Here is a 27358-nt window from a genome sequence, read left to right on the forward strand (position 1 = left end):
TTTTGTCCTCTCTACAAGCATCTTTTTCCCCTCAGAGTAATACTGGTGCTATGTACAGTATTTTGTTGACAGTAATATAAACATTTTCAGCCTGTGACTTCATTGCTGAAATAACTCACCTCTTTCATATCAACTCTTACCTAGGAGCCGTACAGCAGACTCATTGATGTAGGTTTTTTTCTGCATGGCAGCCCAGGCCAAGCTGTGGTTTCATTGCATGATGCAACTTCACCTTTTTTGGTTGTCTATGGGATTAATTATAATTTATTCTTGTATTGCCTGTGCATGCCAAAGAGCTTCTCATAATGGCGTTTACACTGAATGCAGTCTACAGCATTAAGTGCATGAACTGGAGTTTAAAAAAATCCATTAAATTAGAAAGCTTGGGCAGATGTAAATTATGCTTATTAATATATTTAATTAAGCTTTTCTAGACTGAATAGGGCATAATATGTATCAGGTCTATCTACTTTAAATTTCCTGCATATTACGGTGTTTTATTGACAAGGTAGATAACCGCAGTGTGGTCAAAATGTGGGAAAGAAAGAATGTTAATAACTGCTCTCTTCTGCCAATGGCTGAATGATGCCAGTTGTGTTCAAAAAGATAAACCTTTCCCTGCTGTCAGCTTCAGCAGCAGGTGGACAGAGAAAAGAGGTAAGATTCTGAATAATAATTTCTCCAAAGTCACAGTTTGTGAAGAATTTCGAAGCACAACAGGGTTTTTTATCACATTTAATAGCCTGCAAAATGGTTTAAAATGCTCTGATTTACAAAAGCCCACTGAGAGAAAGTTTTACGTGAAGAATTGTAACACTGCTCGCTGTTCCATTTAAAAATGACCTTGTGACCATCCTAAACAACCTGTATTTCCTGTGTGCTTAAATGTACTCAAATCTTTTGTCAGCACAGTAGAAGCTAATGGTTTAATGCTAAACCTATTGTTCCTGATGATAAAATGATGAAACAGCACTTTGGAAAGTGACTCAAAACACTGTGTCTGAACACAAGTTGGTAGTGCTGTCTGTCAGTGCAAATGTAGAGTGCATGTTTCCAGAGGTTACATTTTGTGCTTGATGAATAAACGTTATTCCATGCATTTTAACTTCAAGGATCTATAATATAACATGTTATGATTTTTGAGAAACCATCATTGTGAACAGATTGCTATATAGAAAGGAAACATACTCTTAGTGGGAACTTTTAAGCAGGAACTGAAAAATTGCATTAGTTTCAAAACAATACAAAACAACACCAGTTGCCATAACTTGTCATGCTACCCACATGTTGATGCTCTGCTGCCCTGAGAGTACCTATTATTTGGGATTACTTAGGCGGTGTGTTTTTGTTCTTTAATGTTGAGGTTCTTCCTATAGTCCACCTAATAGCAGGTGCTTTTCTTATAACAGACAAAAATACTTTTAGGACTGTAAAACTGATCAAGCATAGACACATGCCAATGTGGAATTCTTTTTCTTGAAACATTTGCAAATTGGATTACTAAGTTAGTCCTTCTGATTTTTCTAGTAGGTCAGTATATAAACCTAGCTACAGATCCCACACACAGCAGCCAGGAGAAAAAAGATGTTGGATGATACAATGCAAGCCATTTTGAGATGATAGTAGGAAAAAAGGGGGCCACTATATATTAATTTTTAACATAATTATAATCCTCTTCTTACACTGATGCCATGTAACTGTGCATCAAGCTTGTGATAATTGATCTGAGCAACTGCTATAGGTGTTGGCAGTACCTTCTTCCCGTTGTTAATGGAAATACCATGACAGCTGAAAAAAGAAAGGCATAGTGTCATTAATCTGCCTAAAAAGTACTTTGCCTTTCTCACTCAGAAAAGCCACTGTGATTGTGACTGTCACTCAGGATCCAGGCTAGTTTTCATGTCTGAAAAGTTAAACTAGAAATGAGCTGAAATATCTTTGTCGTTTTTTTCCTGTTACGGTTTTAAGTCTTTCTCTTTTTTGGCAATTATGGCTATTCAGTAAGCCTTTTATAAAAGCAGCATTTTTTTGTGTAAGAGTGTGGTAATTTGCTCTTAAGACAGTTCTGGTAAATAATTGGGTCCCACAGCTGGAACAGCTGTGACATGAAAATTTCTATGTAGAAAAATTTGCTAGATTCCAGGTTTATGCATGTGGGAAGTAAGCCACAGTATATGCATCCAGAAACTGTGTACATGTGTTTTGTGTTAGAAAGGTATGTGTGGTAATACTCCATGAGTCCAGGGAAAGGAAAAGGGAAACTGACAGGAGGGCCTACCATAAGTGTTCATATCTGTAGAGAATGAGTAGTACCTGGATTAAGTCAGCAGTTGGTATGATGTGATGCTGAGATTTAATCTGATGTGATGCTGAGAATGTGTTCAGAGGTCTAAGATGGTTGCTGTTGGTAGTTGAACGTTTATTTTACTTCAGCTCACCTGTTAACTATTCTTAGTGAAGTGGAACAAGTATAAAATCAGAGACTTCTTTGTGAGAATTTACAGGGATACTAAGTGTGTTGTAGTTTGTATTGGAAGTAGTTGAGCTCCGTGACCTAATGGCACCCTGAATGTATCTCAGGTATTAAATGACTAGGGTGCTTAAAAACCTCTTATGCTGATAAAGCCAAAAGATCTTCATGAGGAAATGAGAATGAATCTGGAATAATGAAAATGACTTTGGGACTATATTTTCTGGCTTTATGCAGATGCTTCAAAGGAATGTAGATGATTGATGCTTACAGTTATGTGTGTGTTTGAAATATGAAACATTTCCTGCTTGGTGTAACCATTGTTTAGGGACTGCCTTAGAGTTACCATTAACACAATGCAGATAGCTTTTTATAGATGAGAATAGATTTGGGTGCATGCACTAAAAAGCCTGTCAAGAAAAGCTGATCCCATAATGTGATGTCAGTTTTCTACCACTTGCAGTACTTCTGGCTTTCATTGCTTAATTACATTACCCACTGACATTTAGGTAAAATAATATAGCTTAAGCTGAAGTTTACTACTACTCAGTAAAAGGTAGAGAGTAGCCAGATAATTTCATTGCAGCATTGCAGAAAGGAAGTGCAGAAAAGACAGATGAAAGAAGTATTTTAACACTCCAGTTTGTCTGATATTCTTTATTTTCAGTTAAATTTAGACTAAATTTCATAGGACAAGTTTATCTCTTTTTAATTACAGTCTGCAAAGAAGCATGAAACATGAAAAGAATATTTAAAATCATCTGGAGTAATCTGTTTTGTGTGTCAAGCAGAAAATTAGAGCTCAGTTTTATTGTGATGCACAAAAGGAAAGAATGCTAATTTAGAGTCTAATAGTATAGATTTAGGACAGACTCATTTTTGGAGATGGTGCCTGTGTTTTGAAAATGCAGTCAGATGCTGGACAAGTTTAAAAGTTCAAGTTTTAAAAGGATCAACAGAATAGTATGGTAATTAAAAGACACTGTCCTGGAGGAGTGTTTAGAGCTGGAAACCAGTGATGGTGGTGAGCTGTTGAAAATTTGATGTTGAGGAAAGTGGATAGCCAACGTGGAAAGCACCTCTGAGTAGTTTTAAAAGACAGCAGCTGCAAAATAGATTAGATAGAACAAGAAGGAGTCTCAGGAACTGTCACTCTTCCTTCAGATGCAAGGTAAGAGTGGCTATACATAAATTTATTCAAAGACTTAAATAAGAGATCAATGACTTGTAGGTCCTCTCCTGCAGAAGACTGTAGAAATATCCATATGTAGATTATTCTGTTGATGTATGCAAACACAAGGACTTTAAGTGGTCCATATAGTCAAGGCTGAAATGTACTTAACCACTGTTTTAACAGTCTGAGATTCACCATTCTTCCTACAAACCTCTTCCAGTGTTTAAATATATTCATTGATTGAAAAAGTTCTTTTGCTTCTGATACACTTCTTGAAAAGTTGATCCGTTTGCATTTGTTCAGTTCACTGTCAACATGGAAAAGGGATCAGTGATCTTTTTGCAGCATCATATCGTGTTTGCATTCTCATGTCACCAATTTTCTGTTCCTTGGTGAGAAAACAGATACAACAACTTACTACTCCTTGATACACTGCTAAAGAATATTAAAGAACACATTAAATAATAAGAGATTAAGAGAAAGAGGTCTCATTACAAAGTAGAAACATGCAAAATGGTCAGCTGTAGTAAATACAATATGCAGTTGAACAGAATCTATAACACAGCATATTGGGTATAAGCATTTTATTGAATGCTTATTGAATGAAGTAGTTTATTAACTCCTGTCAAAAAAGCTAGTAATATTATTTGAAACAATACTGCTGTTTTTTCTCTTTAATATGTTAGTGGTATCACTCAGAAGTCTTTGATTAAAAAGGTGGTCCCTGGCATTGTTTCTCTATTGCTCTCTTAAAATTGGCTTGCCTTCAGAAAGGTTTTGTCAAGGTGATGTAAGTACTATTTAGAGTTGGTAATGTTGTCAGCTTATGGTAAGCAATTAAAAAACAATGCTAAACAAAATAATACACTTTTCCTACTTAGTATGTGGTTCTCAACAAACCTTATGAAATACCAGTGAAGATGTCAATAGTGTGTTTTGCAAAAAAACATATGCTCTGTGTGCTGCCCACCACTGAAAAAATCCCACATCTATACTTCATCCTTTTACCATGAGATCCAGAAAAATGAAAGAGCTGGAAGGAAAAACAATGTCTATGTCTCTGATTCTTAGAAAAATCTTTACTAAGTGATGCTGTTGCTGCTTGTTTTTTCTGTAGGTGTTTTTTTTTTTTAGTTAGTTTTTTTTTGAAGGAGAATAAGGGAATCTGTTAATTTTTGCCCCAGATGTGTCTAAAAAGCTTATGTGCTGGGGAGAGAATATAGAAGTACTTAGTTGTAGAAGAAATCTGCAAAACAGATGAGTTGTGATTCATTCTTTAATTAGGCTAGAAATAGAAGGGTAGTTTTCTAATGCCTGTTTGTGATCTGTCAGATTTCAAAAAGAATGACAGAAGATGTTGTGATAGGAGTTAGGAAAAGAAAGGAGGGATAAGCAGAGCTACAGACGTTCCTGCTTTGTTTCTATAGAGCATTTTCCTTGTGGTGCTTTTAATTTATAAAGTGTAGATTAAGGTGTAGTCAAGAAATCTTAGCAGATAGCTTCATTTCACATTATTTGTTAATTCATCTTTTGTTTGGATCAGACTTGTATTCTGCTTGTTTACTTCAAAATGGAACAATGAGGATGCTGATTGTCAATCATGTCAGCAATGCATTCTCAAAGGAATGTGAAAGAGAAAGATGCCTCTCAAAATGAAGAAGGGAGGCCACTCCACCAAGGCAGGAATGGGTTTGGAAACGAGATAGTAGGCAGAGGAATCCAAAGTGAATTCAACACATGATGAAATCGCAGAGTTTTTGTGGCCAGAAAGACAAATGCAGTTTAATTCGATAAGCAAAGGAGAGATGGAGAATCAAAGAAGGGTACTTGGCAAAGTCCCACTGAGTTGTGCAGGAATGTTTCTATGGTGTTTTTTGGAGGAAGTGAAAGATAGGTAACAGCCAGTATGTAGTCCAGGTAGGAGGAAGGTACAATGAAAAAAGATGAGAGAGAGACAACCAAGCGTGATCAACATCTTGGCTCTGAATGTAAGAGAGAAGGTGCAGGACTTGACACTGCAATGTGTTGGGAGCCCAAAGTTCTCCAGCAGTGTACATGTGTGTGCATAGGATAAGCAGTTAGCTGGGGATTTAGAAGTAAGAGGCTGAGTGGTCAAAAATGTTTTAAATGAATCTTTATCAATGACAAAGAAGACAGAAGATATAATCACAGCATTGTCCTTGGCTATCAATTCGTAACTGTCTGCAATATGCAGTGAGAAAGGGTTTGTTCCTGCTTCACTCACTAGCTCCAGGCATGCAGAATGTCTGTAACTAGGGATTCTCAGGCCTATGGATCCTAAAATACAGGGCTGTGAAGGCAGATTACACTGTGCTGCTGCTATAGGCAGAGTGGGTCTTCCCCTTGCCCTCAACTTTTTCTCATCTAACTGGCTATTCTTCCATTTTGGGAAGGGAACCAACTTAACTCCTTCTGTGTATCCTGCATTTCTAACTGAATGAAAAGTTCCCTGTTGGAGGAACTTTTGTTGGAGGAACTCCCTGTGAAGGGAGAGTGAAGTAAATTAGAAGATATTTGCCTTGAAAAAAATAATGAACTCATTGATGTTATGACTCAATGAAAGGCCCTCTAAATTGAGTCACTTACCAAGGCACCTTCTGACCAGTATACATGCTGCAAGAAAAGACCCTCTCCTCTTCCCCCCACTGTGTGACTACCTTAATTAATAATGAAAGCCACTTGATGTAAGAAAAATACTATCACTGTGAGGTGTCTGACACCTTTGGCTCTCGTTTATTCTTCCTGAGTTGTTTCAGTTATGCTATTTGTTTTACTAGGTTGACATTTAATAGGCATCCACGCTTACAATTTTGCTCTATGTTCATGCCTGTTCCAGTAAGATGATGTTAACTGCTTACTTCCTTCTGAGCTGCACAACTAAACCATGGTTAAAGGTACAGAAAGTATTTTGCATCAAATTAATGTTGCTTTTACTAGAAGATACATCTGGCTTTTTCTTTAATTCTACTTCAGTACTACATCACTGAAACACAGTCAAAAAGCCTAACCATTGTTCCCTTAAATTTTCTTTTGCTATACTGCTAAAAATGTGTATGAAAGGAGTAAAAATAATCATGGCCAAGTTGTGCCAAGCATTTTTTTAACTCTAAACTTCATAAAATTTGGATTTGCCTATAAGTCTGGGGAAATTCAGTATTAAAGAGGAGCTTGCCATAAGACAGAATAGTTAAAAAAACACATAATAGACAGTTTTGTTGCCAAATTAATATGTATTAATTATATGTAATTGTTGCCAAATTAATATGTATTAATTGCATTGAAATAAAAATTGAAAGTGAGAAGAGGTGAATGGAATGTCTTTAAATTATGAGGTACTAAAGTGCTTCTGAATACTGAGTGATCTTGATGAGTTTTGCACTTATGTTGATTATATTTTAGCAGCCTATGTTGCTGGTTTTATACATACTTACACTTTCCTTTATAATTTGCTTTCATTGGTGGACATTGCTTCTGATAGAAAGCATACATTTTACTATTGCTTTTTCATATCATGTACTTTTCTGCAATATAAAAACAGTCATGAGCAGAGAAAATGAGAAGCTCCTCATTTGTCATATTGTTCAGGCAGTTGTATTTCTTTCTTGGGCACCTGAAGTTTGTAGCAGGTTTTTTTTTTATTCTTTTTTTTTTTTTTTTTTGGACTTTTACATTCTACATGATACAAGAATTTAGATTTTTAAAAGTCTGATTTCAGTAATTGATTTAGCTTTTGTACCACCTCTCAGAACATAACCTTCCTTCCCAAAATTAAAAACCTAAACTGGGACAATCCACTGATTTTTTTTTTCCTTTTTTTTTTGTTTCACTAACTTCTTAAAGTTCCAAAGGTGTAGCAGCTTTGGTATGATACTAGCATAAGTTCCTGAAGTTACAGGGTTTTTTTGTGGTGGTTGATTTCTTTTGCATAAAACTTTCTGTCTTCAAAGCCTTTGGCCAAATTTAACTAGATTGATGTGTCTTAATATTTTGTATTTTGATATATAATTATACATAGATATAAATTTTCATCCATCTTAGTCTTTGCAGGCCTGTTTAAAAAAAAAACAAACAAAAATATAAGGAGCTGACCCATGTGGCATGCCAAAAATTCACAAGTTCACTTCCTTGGAACAGGGAACTTTAAATTCTCTGTTGGATAGCAATTTCAGATGCCAAACTGGGTGTCCACAACCTTTCCTATTAGGGTGGGGTATTCTTTTTGTGCCACATATTTCAGACAGATGTCATGATGATTGCAAAAGTGGCCTGAAGTCTGAATAAATGTAGAATTTCTTCCCCTTACTTCCGTGTGTTCATAATGGCAGTGATTGTACTGTGGCGTTAAGACATGTCTAGGCTTTGATCTGAAGTTGGAGATAAGGGATTTACAGCTCCTGTCAAGAGGGCAAATGATAAAAAACACTCAAGATTTATTTCAACTCTGTTGCAGTTGCAGAATCCTGGAAGTTCTCTATGAAGAGTGTTTTTGTGTGAAGTTTCATATTAATACACTCACAGAAACAAGTAATTTCAGCAAATATTTAAGTGCATGCTGGTTTTTGCCCTCTCCTACTCATTCTGTGGCTACTGAAAGAGTAATGCTGGTAGAAGCATTTCAAATGCATTAGAAAAATTTCAAATGAAGCAGAATTAACTGAGAACAATAAATACATGAAATAAACTTGTGACAAAAATAGTTATTTAAACAGCAGTGATCACAGGGTTTGATCAGTTGTTTAGCTGCAATAAAGGTGTCATGAAAAGTATTGCTTAAATGCTGGCTGTGAAAAGTGTTTAAGGGTGCTGGGAACACTTGGTCAAAATTTTGCTCCATCTGTGCAGTTTTAACTAGAGTAGTTTTATTACTTCTCTTTTAATCACTCTTGTTTGCTTGACTAGTTTGTCTCTAATGCCTGTTTAATTGGGCTTTAGAACTGCTGGTGTTACTATAAAAATACACTACTAATGAACAGAAAAATAAATGGATGCAATGACCTGTTCTAGTGGGAAGTGTCCCTGCCTATGGCAGGTAGTTGGATCTGGATGATCTTTGAAGTCCCTTCCAACCTAAGCCATTCTGTGAATCTGAAGTGAATAGCAGTGTTTAAAAAGCAGGAGAGGAAGGGAGAAAATGAACAGACTGCAGTGTATGCCTGAAGAACCAAATAAGGTTCTGTCTTTATCACAAATTAGGCAAACTAACTCCATTGTTATTTCCCTAGATGCAGTTTTTATGTTGATTGTAGGCCAAAGCACACAGTTTCAGCAGAGGACGACATGGTGTAAACGTTGAACAAAACAGACTCTCAAGTCTTGCTTGTGTAACCCAGGCATGATTGTAGCAGTTACTTCATTTGCGTAAGAAGATGGTGGGGCAAAGGGAAACTGCAGGAACTGTATCCCTTGATAGAACATCAGCAGAGTATCCCTATGTTAGCTCAACTGAAATTGATGCTGTGAGGTTTTACTTTTAAAACAGAAGTAGTCATGGCTGCAGCAGTTTGTTGGGGTTTCTTTTCCCTAAGTTTATGGTAGCAAATTAATGAGGCTCTTTCAAACCATCACAAATGCATATAACACATATATATTGCATTTAGAGTTACATCCTTACTGTAATTTTTATCCAGTTCTGTTAAATCTTTCCTATAATTGCTATTATAATGTTATTCCATTGATTTTAGTGTGTTTTATTCTGGATTTTAGCAATATAAATGCATTAAACCCATGCTTACAGTGAAGCATGCTTAAATTGAAGAGTAATACAAACATTTTTAACTGTTTGTTACTTCCTTCAAAGGTGAACCCTTTGCTGACCTAAAGGGTTGATATTCCATAGGACAAGTCATCTGATTTTAGTTTAAAACAGATAATGTTAGTCATGGAGACCTCAGCACATCACTATCTGGGACTGTTAAGAACTAGAGCACTTCTGGTTTTGGGAAACGCAGTGTAAAGAGGAGGTTCAAATTGACTTCCTTTCTGCAGCAGACCAAATGATGCAATGATGAACACTAGCGACCATATAATTTTCTCTTGGCTCATATGTGTGCTCCTGATGAAACAATAAAAATCCAAACTGAACAATGTCACTAAAATTTAATCTGGAAAAAATTCAATCTTGTATAAAGCATCCTGTGAGTACTCTAGCCTTAGTGCCATGCCCTTCTGACAAAATAATCATTATTAAGACAAAAAAACGAAAGAGAAGAGTAAAGGACATTTTGTTTGCCATCAAAGTGGATAACAAAAATTGAGAGAGATCACCTCTGACGGCATGAAGGGTGCTTTAGGGGTATGACTAGTAGAGAAAGTTGCTCTGGTATTAGCTAACCAAAAGTATGAACTCAGAATTGTGGTCTGCTGTGCTGAGTGGTTTGCAAACATGATTAAAATGTGCTTTAGCTAATTTCAGACCTTGTAGGTTTTTGTAAAAGCCAGTGGTACAAGAGTACACTTGTTAGCTGCAACATTAGCTGACCTTACCTAACAATCACTACAGGTACTAAATAACTGTGGAAAGGAAGATAATGAAACTCTCTCTGTCCTGGTTATAAATCTATGGAATACCATTAGCTTCAGTAGATTTCTGCAGCTTTAACAGGAACCTAACCTGGAATTAAGTGTTCAAGCCTCTGGGGTGGTGCACACCTCTTCCATTTGCTTCTGCTCTGTTTCCTGTGATGTCTGTTGGTAGAGTCCATGGTGGCTGAGTGGCCTACCTTATTTTGACAAAATCCTTTGTTCTCAATAATGACATCCGGAAAATGATCCTGTTTGGTTCTGAAATGACATCCACTTTATTTGTAAAGTATGAGGCATTGTTTTCAGTCCTGTATGTTAACATTTAACTTCTCTTCCCTTTTGCCTGCTTTTGTAAATCAACTTTGTTTGAAGTATAACAGAAGTGTTTCATAACTTAAATGACTTTGCAGATAGCTTAAAAGTTATTTTAATCTAATTTCCAATAGCACTGAAGCTTCATAAAATATAAACCTATTGTACATCAAGGAGAATTTTGCTGTATACATTCATGCATCTAAAGAAAGGAGAGGGCATGCTGTACTTAACTTGTTTGACCTGTAATGTATACAAGGAATGGAAAATATGGCTGCATGTGTAATGACCTGGTAGCCCAGGTAATTTCCTTTATGCCTTCAGTTAGGTAACTTACATTCATAAGGCATAGACTCTTGCTTGTTGAGCAGTCTAGCATTATATTTGCAGAGCTACAGCTATACTAACTGGTATTACCTTTACATCCAGTGATTTATTTGAGCTGGGAAGCCAAAGAAGTTTCTTCTTTCCAAAAAGAATGTTTTCCTGAACTCCAAATGATCAAATTTTCTATTTTTCCACTTTATTACCTTGTGATGAGACATGATCATTTGCAATATATGTGTGTGTATATATATGTATATATGGGGGGACATTATGTATATATAGTATATACACCAGCATATATTGGGACGACTTTCAGTTTGGTCTGTGACGTCAACATTGTTCTGTGGCTTCACCCACCTATTTTAGCAACCTCACAAATAAATCACTCATCATGCTTTTGGGAATTAGCCCCTTCCTTAGATGAAACTGTTAAGTACCAGTTTGTATAGAGTATGCTTTGGACCTGTCTCACTGTTAAATAAAGCACAATATAATAAGCTAGAATTTGCAATGGCTGCCTGACACACACAAAGGTATTTAAATTAAGCTGCATGCAGAAATTAACCCTTAGAGTACTGCTTCAAATTCTTCCTCAATTTATGTTGTTATTTAATTTTACCAGTGGGCTATGCTGCTTTTCTACTCGGTTCATAGTACTGTCCATAAAGTACATTAAATAGCTATACACGAAAAAAGAAGTCAGAACAAGGAGAAAAAGCCAAACCCAAACCAACTTCTTGTAAACAAGGGATTCTGCAAGACTAAGTACCCTAGGTTGCTAATGGGTAATGTATTCCTAAGCAACTCCTTCTCCTTTAAGGTTCTATGTAATTACATCAATTGAGAACATGGAACGTTTCACCGTGACTTTGTGCTTGTTAGGTTTGCTGCTAAAGTATCATAGGTATGTCTCCTATAGAAAGAAGTCAGTTCTTTAAGGGTTAATATGGGGCTAAAGAATCCTTAGGTATTCTCCTGCTTGTCCTTAACTTAAAGGTATTTGCATGTTAATTCTCACATATTACCTGAAGAGGTGAATATAAAGACTGTATGAATGACTAACTGAATGAATTGATTTGAAATGCTTGCTCGTATCTCGTGAACAACTGGAAAACAGAGATGTGATTTCTGAATCCTGGTCTCTAAAGAAATACATTAAAAATTCCATATAGTAGAAACTCAAATACTGACAATTTCTTCTGATTTCTTTTTCTTTCAAATAGCCCAATAGAATCTTGCCAGAATTTCTACAAAGATTTCACATTACAGATCGACATGGCTTTCAATGTGTTCTTCCTACTCTACTTCGGCCTGCGTGTAAGTAGCATATCTTTGGTATGTCTCTTGAGGGGACAGAGAGGCAATATAGCTAATTAGACTATTTGAATATAGGGTGGCTTTACAATGGCTAGACAAAATTAAACTGATTGCTAAATGGCATGAGCAAAGCATTTGATTGAGAACGTTTAGGTAGTAATAGTAAATATCCCCAGATGCAGAACTCTGCTCTTGTCCTTAGCGAACCTCATCTGGTGCCTCTGTGCCCAGCTCTCCAGTCTGTCCAAGTCTTGCTGGATGGCTATACAGCCTTCAGCTACATCAACCAAGCCTCCCAGTTTGGTCTCATCAGCAAACTTGCTGAGCAGACACTGTCCCCTCATCAACATCATTGATGAAGATGTTGAACAGCACTGGACCCAGCACTGATCGATGATGAGCTTTCTTCAAAGCGAAGGAGTATTTTACTGTCCCATCCTTCTCCATCTGTTCTTCCAGCAATTATATAAATATTAGCTTATTTTCAGTTCTAGAAAATACTTGTTTAGACATGCACATATCCATTTAAAAATCTTTGTTGGCTAGTATCTAACTATGTGAGAACTCAGAAGGGAAGTCTACAAACTGCTGACGAAGTTAAAATTGCGCAAGCTAGCACACAGTCAAGTGATAGAGTATGGCAAAGATGCAGCAGGTATGGAAGTAATTCTTTGTCAGTGACGGAATTATGCTAATGCTTCTACAAGAACAGGATGGTCAAGCATGATAGCATTGCTTGTGTAATTAAATTGGCTTTTCTTAGTTGCTAGTTTCCTTCTAAAAATATGAGCAGCCTTTACATTCAGCTGACTTTATTTTCATTGTTTGATAACCCTTTAACCTATTTGAAAGCCTAAACGTTGTGGACTGTGGAAAGGTAAATGCTGATTAGAACATATATTGCAGGTTATGAAAATATCAATCTGACAGCTTAAAGAGCTTTTACTTCCAAATATTTTGACTACTTCTAAATTCAACACAAGTGAATAGAAAGCTTCTGCTGAAATGGGATATTTTTGTATCGTTTCCATGCTGGAGCATTGATATTGAGTAAATACAACTAACAAAACGTCAGTTTATTTTTGGGTTTGACTCTTTTCCAAGGCAAATGCTGCTCATGTTGTTTGTCTTCTTAAGTATAATTTTGACATTCTTGATATCAGTAGAGTCTCCTTTCTTAATATTCTATGTAGAGCAAAGTTAGTGTGCACCATAACAAAATTCTGTTCAAGCTGTGAAGTGATTCTAGGGCCAAGTAGATTAAGTGGCTAGAGAATGTCAGTATTTGCTTTGCAAAAGAGACCGTGCACATTGTCAGTAATTAAAACCCAAGCACCCTGGTTTGAAATATCTTTGTCTATGTTTTAAGATTTCCATGAGTAAAATTTCTCTGTTAAATATCTGTGGTGCAGTAATTCTTTTTTTGTTTGTATTTATATTTCATATGTATATAAAAGCATATGATTTAATTATTACTTGAGTGTGAGTAGTAGTTTGGCTTCATTTAAGCACACAGGTGAATAGGCAAGTTGGAACTATGATGACCTTGTCATCCAATTTTGCCAGTTTTCTCTAAGCTGATTTTGTAGTCAGGAAGGAGAAGTGTCCTTAGTCCTGAGTTGTGCCTTGTAGAAGTCATCCTGGTGATTACCTCTGGGCAAGATGACAATGGGACTCTTTGTAGACTATCACTTATTTACAAACTTGAGAACAGTAAATTCACCAAGATGTTGGTGTGCTACAGCAAATGTGATACCTCTGTACTCTTCTAAAATCACTGACATGTTGTTAAAATGCAGAGAAAATGTGTTTCAGTGCAGATACTACAACTCATCATAGAAATGATCTTTTACCAAGCAATGCACGAGAAAGACTTGGTGGTTGACACATGTTATTTTGTCTGAGTTGACCTAAAGCATCAATTGCTTCTTCACTAACTTTGAAGTTTAATATTTTAGAATGGAAGATATTGCACATGCTTGAAACCACCAGCAGCACAATCTGATTCTTTCATCACATCATTTGTTGTTTTTCTCTTTTTCAGTTCATAGCAGCCAATGACAAGCTATGGTTTTGGCTAGAAGTTAATTCAGTAGTTGATTTCTTCACGGTTCCTCCAGTGTTTGTGTCAGTATATTTAAACAGAAGTTGGCTTGGTAAGTAAAATATTATTTCCTTTTAATTTCTCTTATAAAAATACTTAAACTCTTAACATTCTGATGGAGAAATACTTCATCTTGTGACATCATGGAAGCAGAAAAATGTTTGTTTTGCAATGAATTCACCATTTTAGCAGAAAGGTGGGTTTATGTCAGAAGAAGCACTTAAATCCATTTTGTTCTTGATTCATTAATATAATCTCCTACTCTTAAGTGGTGGTCAACTCCCGTGGTAAATTACTGTGTAACGTGCCTGATTTTTAATAGAACTGTGAACTTCATATAGTTGTTTCAGCTTACTTGAACTTGAACAGGTGATCCAGAGCATTAATGCACTGCACTGGATTGCCATCAATTGCTGTACACAATGAAATCTAGGGGTTTTTTTCACAGGTCGAGCCAATGTAGTTGAATTTTAAAAGCACTGAAATTTGTGTAGGTACCTGCTGAGCTTACCTGTCATGTGTTTAGAAACTTGTGAGTAGCAAATACCTCAGACTGCTACCAACATTTTTGAAACACTGATGTACCTATACAGTGTAGAAACACATTAGAAAAGCCTATGCTGTATGTAAGAGTATACAAAATGAAGCAATGCAGAGAAAATAACTCAGTTCAAGAATACACATAATGCAGCATATGAAGTTTCTTGTAGAAATTGTGTGTTCTCTCTAGTTAAGTAAAATGAAGGTCAAAACTTGTGAGGTTTTATTCAGGGGAAAGTTCCTAGAAGTGGCATACTTTGTAAATGCTGTGTCTTTAGACAACATGTGAAGCATCACTATTTGACAATCCATCTCTCCAGAAATACAGGCACTCATCCCTGAAAACTGAAGTAGTCACTTCAAGTGTTTCACATGGAAAGTAAAAGAAATAATCTTTTGTAGTGATGCGTTTTCAACTTGATACAGAAATGTAGAGATGCAAAAATTATTGATGAATTGCTGTTGGGAAAACAAAGATTAATAAATACATAACGCACACACATTAGAGTTCATACTGTGTACATCAGTGGTTATTAGTGTGCCATAGAAGAAAGTGATAAAACAGCCAGAAAAGATCACTGCAGATCCTCATGTGATTATTGTCTTCATGACATGCTTCTGCCGAGTACATAAAATGAAGTAATGCTTTCAGAAGGAGAAAATCTCATCCAGTTCCATATTATGATAGGAAATAAAATAGAAATGAAAGTATGTGAATCTAAACCAAGCTTGTGCTTAAAAGAAAATTGCTGATTTCACTAGCTGTAACTCAGTCCCAGATTCTTTGAATTGTTTGAATTAGAGATGTATTTTCACACTTGAATGTGATGTAACAGTTTCCTAGAACTCTGATATTAAAATCATTGGAGGTGAAAACAATCTAGAGGTCAGAAACTATAATCACAGAATCTAAGGAACAGTGATATGAAATGAAAAATTAGGAAACCTGCAAAATATGGTAAATGAAGCAAAGAGATAATTATGTGAGACAAATAACCCTTTGTCAAAGTGACTGCATAATTGACTTGACTCATGGTGACACAGCAATCTAATTAACAGTGCCAACAGAAACAATGAATTTACCCATTTAGCAGTTTCTGCTGCATAGTTTTTACCAGATTTATGTCATTTTGCCAGCAGTTAAACATTGCACTTATTCATAGAACTGAAAGGATTTCCATCTTTCTTCATTACACCAAAGTGACCTTTTCTTGCTTTCTTGTTTGTAAAAACACTTCACCTGGTTTTGCATGGAATCCTTCTGACAGTTTTATCACCTGCTGATGCACAGATTTGTTTTTAAATAAGCACCTATTGACGCATTTCAGTGTTTGAGCTTTGCACCTGCTTCCACTAGCTTTATTCCAAAGGGCTTTTCTCTTTAGGGAAAATCCTCCATAGTAAAATCATTAACTAGTTCAGGATTTACTGGAGTTCCTGACACAAGTGTAATCTACATCAGTAAGTTATAGTTTGCAGAGGCTGTGAAAGAGAGTCTGATATGCTGAAGTGAATTAATGAAGCTTTTCTATTCCTTGACACCTTTTAAAGAAATAGCAACATTTACTCTGCCACTGGAGCTCAAATACTTTGGGCATAGTTATGGATAACACAATGACAGGACTGGTTGTGGAAGAGAAGGGAGGATGTTTGAAGGATATTGGTTATAGTTTCAGGTCAGATGCCTATTTTCTGGTTTATTTTTGTAGTTGAAAGAGATGTCATTGTGCTGAGGATTATTCAGAGTATATAAGTTCTAGTTTCTGCACCATGTGCATGGTGCCATGGTCTAGGCTTGAGCTCTCTAGTAAAGGGTTGGACTTGATGATCTGTGAGGTCTCTTCCAACCCTGATGATACTGTGATGTGTCTCTGTGGAAATAGGGTTCACATGGAGGTTAGCACTTCAGAGAGCTAAGTAGAGAGTGTTCGATCTTAGGTGATGTGGAAGTCATTTAACAGCTCAGACTTCAGTGTATCCCAATCATTCTATGCATGTTTTAAGAATGTGTTACTGATTAAGCAGAATTCCTTTATATGCCTTAAGTTTCAAGATTATTTAGGAGCCCAGATGAATACATTGTCTGGTGTATAATAAGCATCAGAGACTTTCCAGTTTCTTTCAGTGTTGATTGGTATCAGTCGTCTGTGCCAAGTTTATCTGAGTACTACACAGAATGCAAGTCACTAGAATGTGGCTCTCTGATTTCACAAGAACTGTCCTGTTTTAGTTAACTGATAATAAACCATAAGCTCATTGTTAAAAAAACAAACAAAAAAAGAACCCAAACCAGCAAAAAACCCAACCAACCAACCAACAAAACAAAACAAACAAAAAAACCCCCAAACATCCTAAATAAAAAATAAACTTTTGCCTTTGGAGCGTTAAATGTCATTGAGAGATGTATAGTAGAGGATGTGCCATCTGAATGTCTGATCTTTTAGTGTACCATAGTGGAAAGCTATTAATCTTACACTGTTTCCATGTAGCTCTTAACATGTGAAGCCTTCTACCTTTTCTGCTACTACTTTGCTTTCAGTTGTTCATAAAATACATTTTATTGTCTCAAAATGCTGACTTCTGAATAAAAAATAATAGTCAGTACTCAGATGCAAACCTAATCTTTGACCTAGATTCCAATGTGCAAGCCAAATTCAACATGCAAGACAGATTAGATTTTGCTTTTGCATCAAGAGGTTTCCAGGACTGGTAGGATGACCACTGTCTAAAATACAGTAGTAGGAACAACATCATGTAATGCCTTCAAAATATGAACTGTTTAGATTTGATAAATCTGTTAGAACTTCTGGGATATCATTTTTGCAAGCACATGACACTGTAAGAAAAGGAAGTACATGAGCATAATAGAGCTGGCTCATGGAATGATCATTATGTTATTGAAATAATAGGTGGAGAGTAAGAAAAAAAAAAGAACCTGCAGTTTAATATATACATTGCTTTGACATTTAGTGTAAAAAAGTTTTGCACTCTGACTTGAACCTGTGCAGATACGAATGTCACTGTGTTTTCATCTAGATCCCTGTGATACTTTTCCAACATTCTTCTGTAAACAGTAATATTTGTGTAGATACTGACACACAAACTAAAGCTATGATGTTGAGATACTGGAAGGTGTCCAGAGAAGGGCGACAAGGCTGGTGAAAGGCCTGGAACACAAACCCCATGAGGAGAGGCTGAGGGAGCTGGGGGTGTTTAGCCTGGAGAAGAGGAGGCTCAGGAGTGACCTCATTGCTATCTACAACTACCTGAAGGGAGGCTGTAGCCAGGTGGGGGTTGGTCTCTTCTCCCAGGCACCCAGCAACAGAACAAGGGGACACAGTCTGAAGTTGTGTCAGGGGAAGTCTAGGCTGGATGTTAGGAGGAAGTTATTGCCAGAGGGAGTGATTGGCATTGGAATGGGCTGCCCAAGGTGGTGGAGTCGCTGTCTGTGAAGGTGTTCAAGCAAAGCCTGGCTGAGGCACTTAGTGCCATGGTCTAAGCTGACTGGCTAGGGCTGGAGGATAGGTTGCACTGGATGACGTTGGAGGTCTCTTCCCACCTGGTTGATTTGATGATTCGATGATTCTATATTTCTTTGCACAACACAGTACAGGGAACTTTCTGATAGTGACAGTAGTTTTCCACTTCAAATGCAGGATTCTGTGGAGTTGAGAGAATCCTCCCAAGAAAAGAATGATAACAGAAAGGGTGGAATTTCTGGCTCTTGAAATTTTGCAGATCATTTTGAGGGTTAATGTCAAGCGAATGGTGCATTGCTGAGTCTGGATACTGTCCTTATATTCTGAGTGAAGGGAGGCTAAAAAGGGGTTTTTGGATGAAAACAAAAAAGTTCCAATGGGAGAAACAATGCCATGGTAAAAATCATTTTGTTAACAAAAAGTAGTCAAGATTTGAGTATCATAACTAAGTTTCAGATTCATATCTTCATTTCTTTGGATATCTTGCAGTGTGCCAAGTTGGAGAGCCCTGCAACAAATGAACATCTTAGGGTTACATCGAGTAATGATTTACAAAAGCTCTACTCACCATTTAAACCTGCTATTCTATCTTTGATAGGAAAGATTCCTCAAATAACTGAAAAGCTTATTGTGTACTTGTGTGCTTATAAAAAAGGAAATGCTGACGTTATAAGCAGACTGACTTGAGAAAACAATTGCCTTGGCAGAATGCTGTTCTTAGGGGAAGATTACACGTATGAAATATGATCTTGGGTTCACATTTACAAGGGCATGTGAATGAGGAGTAACCAGCCTTAGAACTACAGTGGTTTAAATAAAGCCTAATATATGGATTTGACAGAGTCTCATCTGCTGGATCACAGAAATTAAAGATAGAAAACACAGTGCATTTCCCTTTCCTGACCATATGCTTCTTCTATTCTACTGTACAGAATTTTAAGCAGGGAAGATTTTTTTCTCCTCATTCTTCTTCCCTGACACCCATTTTATTATATGCTGCTGAAGCTTTGCTCAGAAAATAATTCCAGATTTACAGTGCAGTGAAGAAGATGGACAACAGGTACAAATGTAGACATATGTACAGTATGGACAACAAATCTCTCACTGTGGTGATTAGCACAACTGTGGGAAAGAGGGGACTGCTGTTACATTTTGTCCAAGTTCTCTTACAGACATCTTAATTTTGGGTGAGGCTTGTGGACTCAGTATAAGTTCCCGGTCTGAGAAGACTCTCCAATATGTCTGGTAGACCTTAAGATATTTTTGTGAGTCAGAGAGTGAAGTTGTCTTCACTCTGTCAAAAGAGATACATGGCTTGGAAGAAAAAGGAATGTCTTAAGATAGTTAAACTGATAGTGTGAATGCCACCTGGCCATCTAGGAAGTGTGCTTCAAGATGAAGCTTTAAGTCTGTGACATGAAAACATTTGTTTCTATACACTGTAGAAGTTTTTGATGTAACCTCTCCTGATAAATCATTCTGTAACCATATTTTCATCTGCAGAACTTGATTCCTTATAGAAAACTTATCTATTATAATGGAACTTAGATCATCACCTTAGGTATGCAGATGAGTTCTCTGACAGTTAAATTGTAGGGATAGCAGTGTGAGAGGAAAATTGAGAGCTCCAAAACATAAATGCATCCAGAGGTCTCCAAACTATCCCTCTCTTAGCACCTTACATTTGCAATCATTAGCTGGGGTTTTGTTGGTTAAGTATTGTGTATTCCTGCCATCTATTGGCAAAAACTTTGAATACACATCCAAATTCTCTATTTCTCGCAAAGCTAGGGTATTTTATGAAGCTTTAAAGTGTTTTGTGTAATTTTACCTACATTTATAAGTTATTTATATGTAATGGAAGCTAAATGCTGTCAACTTTCTTAGGATTGTTTTTTTTATGTGCTTTTCTTTGTAGTAGCATTTCTTTGTATGCCTTCAAACATGGATCAGAAGCAATTTAGTGAAAATTTGGTTCTGAATACTCAATCTGCCTGGTGCCTTGTTAATATGTCACTGAATGGACTGTATCATATTTATATTTTATTGAAGACAACACATTTTTGCTTTCTTCTAGATACCTTAATCAGTTCAGTTTTCACAGAGAAGGCATTGGCAGGGTATGAGCTCAAGTGATATTCACAATAGGCATTTAAGTTCTCACAATGTTAATTGCACAAATACCTATTTGTCATAACATTCAGGAAGAATTCTTATGAATATTGTGGCACACAATCATGATAATCTGCTTCTTCTTGTCTCTCCTCCATTGATGAAAAGTCAAGCAAGTTAGCTAAAAGACAGTAGAGCAGAGAAACACAAGGACAGTACTAATGTCAATTGTCATTGCTTCCTCTTGTCCCCATGGGTAGAGGACATACCTTGATTTTTCCTGAGTGAATGACAGGCTTAGCCCAAAAAATACTCATACTCTGAATGTTGAGGTGTTACATGTTCCTGTGTTATGTTGCAGGTAAGATCTTAATGCCTGTCTTGGAGCCCCAAGACTCTTAATGAAACTGGCAGAATTAAGGTTTGCTTTTTTTCTGGTGCCTCAGTAAGGACTTGCACTGAAACAAGTTCAGAAATTTAATGTAATAGATTTAGTTTAAGTGGTAGATAGAACAGATTCAAGATTAGTGGTGATAAATGAAGTAACTGCAGGTGGCTGAGCTTGAATTAAAAAATCATAGAAGAAATATGTTGCTTTTGGAGTACAATAGCAAATGACACAGATTTGGAGGAACAGCATCTTCTAGGAAATACCAGACACCTGCTTTTGTAGGCACTGGTTGTAATGTACTCTAATGTAGAAATTTTGCCTGGCTGTTCTCAGTGATTTGGTAACTGGCCAATTAGTACAAGCATTTGGATGCACTTGAAGCTTTCTGAGGATTTGCTTCTTGGTTGGCAGATCACAGAATTTTCTGCCTGACATGAATTTGAAGTGAAGACTTGTGAATGCTACTCTCTTTACTGGATTTATTCTTGATTCAGAGTTAGTGCTGAACTGACTTGCAGCTCTTAGAAATTGTATTTTAGAAGGATGCAGTAGTACTGAGTAGGTGAAGGCTGTTTTTTAGTACTGGCCAGGGGTAGAATAAAGGATACTGGTAAGTGATGTATGGATTGATATAGCAGCCATGTTTGCAAAAAAACAGTTAAAACTCTGTAGTCTTTGAAGTTTTATGCCCACATTCTTAATGCTGTGGCTGCTGTGAAATACTCTGTTCCTTGCTATTAGAATGTAAATTTATAGCACATGCAAGGAATTGTTGTATACTTTCAGTAAATGGACATCCATTCTCTTGGACAGGCATAAATATTTTGTGAAGCTTGAATCTGATCTGGTCAGAAAACAGAAACTTTTTTTTTTACACTTGGATCTAATCACATACAGAATTCCGTGATGTGTTTTTTCATGATTAATACCTGCATGTATCTGCTCATATTTATCCTTTAAATGTTGTCTTCATACAATTCAAGAAGCTTCTATGGCTAGGATGTGTTGTTTCATAATAGTTTATTAGGAGTTACATATTTGACAACCTTTCAAGTCTTATTTCATTGTTTCTTTGGCAGTTATGGCCTATGCCTTCTAACTCAGAGAAGCAAAGATAGGCAGAATTACAGGTCTTTTTAAAAACCAACGTTCTGCAGCATGAGTCAGGCTTTAGATATGGCCTTTGTCCTTTGCATTTGTCCTGCCCCATGATCACAGCCTCTGGGACTAGCACATCCCTGTGCTGTTTGTTCCTGGTGAATGCCAGGGAAAATTGTACAAGATTCTAGCTCCTAATTATTCAGGAAGTAAAATTACTCTTTCTTGAGTTGTAATGGGCAGCTTGAAAAGCAAACCCTAGGTTTCTCACCTTCAGTGCCACCTTTCTGCAACGGTAGCTCGCAGAGGTGTAACCTCCTATTTCAAGGGCTCTCTGGATTGTAATAGCATCATCAGTAAAGTAAGCACTTCTCAAAAAATCATTTCAGTATCTAGAAGGGATTACTGTAACATAAAAAAGCAAATACACACACACACAAAAAAAAAAAGATGAATAAATTTATTTTCTCCCTAGCTCTATTTTCCCTAAGAAGCAAACATAAATATTGTTTATCCTCCTCTTCATGCATTCAGTCTCTTGTTAAAAATAGAAGCATGATAAATTTGGTGGTCTAAAGCTTCCTTTATGAAATACAATGTTTGCAAGACAATACATTCTGATTTTCTGTAAAGATCTGCTATTCCTTCACTACTGTTTGTCCTGTGGAATAGGAGATAGTCGTTGACTGAAGTGGTAGAAAGTCACAAAGTCGATGTTTTCATATCTGGTGACTGTTCTCGTTATCAATACTGCCAAGCTTTCTCTTGCTAGTTTGAAGACTTCAAGACTGAGAGATTTTAAAAAAAAAGTAACTAATGCAACAACATGAAGTCAAGTTTGGCTTAGGAAATTACCTTTTAAATCATTTAGTGACATTAATAAGTAAATGCCTCACATAATGAACATTAGATTGTTCTGTTTCCATCATAACCCACAGACAACGCCACAAAGCTGTACCAAAAAGGTCAGTTTTTTGCCAACCTGAATAGGTTTTTATGATCAAACACACGAGGGTTTTTTTATTGATGGGTGAGGGTTTTTTGGTGTTGGTTGGTTTGGTTTTGCTCTTTTTAAGAGATTTGGTTGGTGGCTTGGTTGGTCGGTGGGTTTTTGGTGTTGGTGTTGTTGGAGTTTGGTGTTTTGTTTCCTATGACTAATACAACAATAGGACCATTGCAAATTTTACATTGTAAAATGTTGGTATTTGCAAAGTAGTTTCAGAGGCAGCAACTTGAAAGAGGAAGGATAATGTGTGGAACATTCTCTCTTACCTTGTTGTAAAAGAAATTAGAAATGGATTTCCAAGGAGAGAATGGTCTCTGGATATAATAGAGTTGCTTCCCTCTACAGTAGGTTTCCCCTTATCAGGTTTCCTTCTTTTTTTCTGGGTGGTTTTTTTTCCCTTAATTTTTTTTCAGGTGATGCTTCTAGGCAGCCACAAACAGGTGTGGAGGATGTCCTTGCTCCCTGAAGGAAGGTTGGACTAGATGACCTTTGCAGTTTCTTTCCAACCCAAACTGTTCTATGGTTCAGACAGTACACTACAAAACCACCATTATCCCTTTTCTAACTTCTGCTTTAGAGAACAATAACTTAGACACCCACTTCTACCCAATACATTAGTTGTCTATGCCAACAGGTGTATTCTTCTCTTATATAATCATAGAATCAAGCAGGTTGGAAGAGATCTCCAAGCTCATCCAGTCCAACCTAGCACCCAGCCCTAGCCAGTCAACCAGACCATGGCACCAAGTGCCTCATCCAGGCTTTTCTTGAACACCTCCAGGGACAGTGACTCCACCACCTCCCTGGGCAGCCTTGTAAAATAGGACAAGGTTCTTGTGTAGGCAAAGGTAAAATGGAGCTCAGGTGCTGAGAAGGCTGCTTTCTTCATCTGCCTATGAGGTGAATAGTTTCACATTACGATGGACTTTGAAAACAAGTAGTTATCTAATTGTAGCAATCAATTAATTTGTTTGGCAGATTCAGGGACTGTCATGGAAGGCTATGCTCCAGTCATACACTTAGGTTAAAAATATGAAAACCTTCACTTGTAACAAGCTTTACATAGCTTGGCTACACTGAAGTTACAACAGATTTTAACTAGGTATCCTACAGCTCCTTAGAACAGAATTACTGTTCTTGGAGTAAATGTTTTAGAGCAATCTGCACACATCTTTGGTGTTTCTGGTAACGCGGAGTGGAGAACTTCTTAAGTCTACCTCAGACCAGGAGACTGTCAACTGCATCCTTCATAGAGATAGGCAAAAGTACAGAAATCCTGGAAACAGCACAGTTTTTGTATTGACACAGTCTTAACCTGCTCGCATCAGGGCTTCAGATTTTCAGTCATGCTAATCTGAGCTAGATGGTGGGCCACCTAATAGGTAGTTTTCTTGGCAACTGAAGAAAAAATAGTTTAGCCTATGAGAGCAACTTGAATTTTGCATCTAATAACAAAAATTTGGTCAAGTAATAGGTAATCTAGATGGTAGAGAACTGTACTTTCACTGCAAACAAGAAGCTGCTTTGTGTAACCAGGTAGTAAGACAAAATGCTAAAAGTTGTTCCATTTGAAAGCAGAAATATCTGCCCAGGAAAGTAATGCACACTACTGTGTGGCTCTGTGATTCAAGCACAATCTGTCATCATCCTGCTGCTGCTGCAATTCAGACGGTTTTTGTTTTCATTGTTTTTTCTTTTAGCTTGATTTCCAGCTTTTGCCATTTAATTTGTGTTTTCAGGTTGTGGTGTCTGCAGTGCTCTGTAAGAAGGGAAGAAATGGATAAAAATCTAGCCGTGTCAGAGAGATGACAGAATTACAGGAATGCTGTCAAATTACTAAAACCAAAACACAGATTATGTAAACTAAACAGCTTGGCTCCTGCTATTTATTACTTGGGTGCTTCTTTTCTTTAGAGATGTTCCAGGCTCACAAGGTAAATGGATTCTACACCCAAACGTTTTCATCCATTAAATTGTATAATACCAAGATTATGCTACTATTCAAGATGCAATACAATAAGAAAGAAAAATCATATCTGATATCCCTTATATGGTAAAAAGTAAGTAGGACATTATTTCAGTTCGAGCTCTACAAGATGTGATTAGTAGCACAGATAAGTACTGCTTTGTTCAGGCTCTCCAGTTTGAGAGGAACGATTCTCAAGTGTTCACAGACTGATTATATATATCTCCATGCACACGTAAAGAGTCAAACCCAACAGCTACTAGACTGAGTGAAGTTTTACTGGCGTGGCCAGTGGCAAGGTGACTGTGTTGGTTGTAAAAACAGTGTGCAGGTTACAATGCAGAGGAGTCATGGAAGTGGTTTACCTTTGATTCACTCAGTTGAAATCTGCAATTTGTCTGTACTGTTCTCTCCATTTCTATATTTGGCACTGTCACCCTTTAGTAACATTTCCAAAGTGCTTTGAGATCCTGCACATTTCCTATAAGCACATGTTGCAGCCTATTTTTGTGTGTGCTTTGCATTGTACTCCAGATGGCATTGGTGTATTTTTAGCATATACATGTTTGTGGCTCCTCTGGGGACAAAACGTGGGAATCAGAAGCACATTCCTTGAAATGAAGGTAGATTTTTCAAGATGAGGTTTGTGTGTTAGGCTCAAAGCAGGCAAATTGATTAAGCAAACATATCACATATTGTGGGAGATAATAGCTCCCATTTACACTTTCCGTGAAGAGCTTTTTCTGACTGAATGAGATGGGAGATGACTGAACGAGAATCCAGTCTCTATTCACTGTGCTCTTTCTTGCTCTGGCTAAATCGTTGATGGTTTTTCCCTTTAGTAATACAGATGTCATTAACTGGGATTAGATGAAGGGTTGTGTTTATTTGTGTTGCTTTTTAATTTCATCTGGGATAAATCCTGTGAGAGTTGGCTGATTATGTGACCTGTGCCTTCTGAATCCTGGCTTTAACTGCAAGGCAGATATGTAAAGTTGCCAAAGAAAATAATACACAGTAAGCAATTCCCTTTATGTACATAAACTACAAGAACTATATTCTTTATGAGAGTACCTGCTCATTCAAAGTGAACAGCATCACCTTTGTGGGTTTTGGATCAATGAAGTGTGGTTGTTTGGTGTATCTGAAAGAAGCTTATGTGGTAATATCCGGATAGAAGATGCATTTTAAGCTCTAATACATCACAGATCAGAGCAGCATCTGCACTGCCTGCCTGCTGCTGTGATTTGTTTTGCCCACGCAGTTTGTCATACTCTTAGTCCATTTTGTGAGGCTGAATTTTGGATGTGAATCAATTCTATTTGTTTTGTGCTGACAGAAATGGACTAGATTATACTTTTGGTGACAACATGTAAAGGTGGATTTCACATGGTCATGTGTACTGTTAGATAAACCTGTTTCCAAAGAGAAGTCCTGTTAAAGAAGGACCTCTGAGCTGTCTCTGCGCGTTGCTGTTAGCAAAAGGAAGGGTAAATATATGACTGCCTTCACTGTTAGTGGATGCTGACGGAAGACTGGACCACAGTTCTTACATGCAGTGCTCCTGAAGCTACACAGTCATGATTCCCAGCAAGATTTTAGTCTACCACAACGCTTCTGGAGGCACACGTACAGAAACGTACAAAGGTCCCCGGAGGCGTAAGAAATCCCTTGGCGAACTGTTCCCAAATGGATACCGTCTCAAAGCGGGACACAACCTCCCCGACAAGGAGGAGCAGCAAACTCTTCGAAACTCCTTGGCCTCTTGTTACAGGGTTGGCTCGTACTGGGGTAAGGTCCAGCTCTAAACTGCTTCTTCAGAGCGGTGGTTTGTGATTCTGACTTTGGTGCTAGCGTTGCTCTTTCTCTGAAAAGGTGTTTGAATTTTCAGCTTCATGACAATGCTGTAGGAGTTCAGGTTGTAGTGCATTCCTATCTCCCTCAGAATTCAGTGCTGACCTGAATCAAGTAACCCAGTCTTTACTGAAGGGTAGATGTAATATTCTGCAAGGTTGGAGTTATGAGGAAATACTTTTGATAATGTCTGTTGTTATTTTAAACATGTGAAGGCATGAAGTGGAGAGGTTATTAGTAAGTCTTTGATACAGCACTGTTTGAACGCAGTTAGTGTACCATCGATGCTGATTCTGAACTTGAAGCAGCTTGTCGGTGATGGGTCACAGAGTACTGATGTATTTTTGATGCTGTGGACTGTTTTATCTGCTTACACACTTGCATAGCAACAGCAGAGAGATATATCACAATATTTTGGCTGTGTTACTACCAAAGAGTTGCAGATTCTTTTCCTGCCATGCTATTTCTTACGTTTTCCTTTGAGCTTTCATTTTCAAACCTATCTATGTGGCGTGAAATCTCAGGTTGCCCTGCTGCACTATGTGAAGGCATTCAGGATAGGGTTATTTTGCATCCTAAGAATTAGGTCTTTTTTTATATGTGTCTCAGAAAAAGATTGTGATTTCCTAAATGTGGATTCTGGTTTGTTCAGTCTTACTTAAACT

At 37.2% G+C, this 27358-nt stretch overlaps 1 protein-coding gene across 30 annotated transcripts in view; it reads left to right on the plus strand.

Moving 5' to 3' along the window:
• Positions 1-27358, plus strand: part of KCNMA1 (potassium calcium-activated channel subfamily M alpha 1) — a 416512-nt gene that overhangs the window by 209314 nt on the left and 179840 nt on the right. For all 30 annotated transcript variants that reach the window (XM_064145471.1, XM_064145472.1, XM_064145474.1 and 27 more), the window contains exons 4-5: positions 12050-12143; positions 14188-14299. In XM_064145471.1, the coding sequence (XP_064001541.1) occupies positions 12050-12143; positions 14188-14299 (206 nt within the window). The remainder of the gene's footprint in view (positions 1-12049; positions 12144-14187; positions 14300-27358) is intronic.

The sequence above is a fragment of the Pogoniulus pusillus genome, chromosome 6 (genome assembly GCF_015220805.1).
Source record: "Pogoniulus pusillus isolate bPogPus1 chromosome 6, bPogPus1.pri, whole genome shotgun sequence".
Classification (NCBI taxonomy): domain Eukaryota; kingdom Metazoa; phylum Chordata; class Aves; order Piciformes; family Lybiidae; genus Pogoniulus; species Pogoniulus pusillus.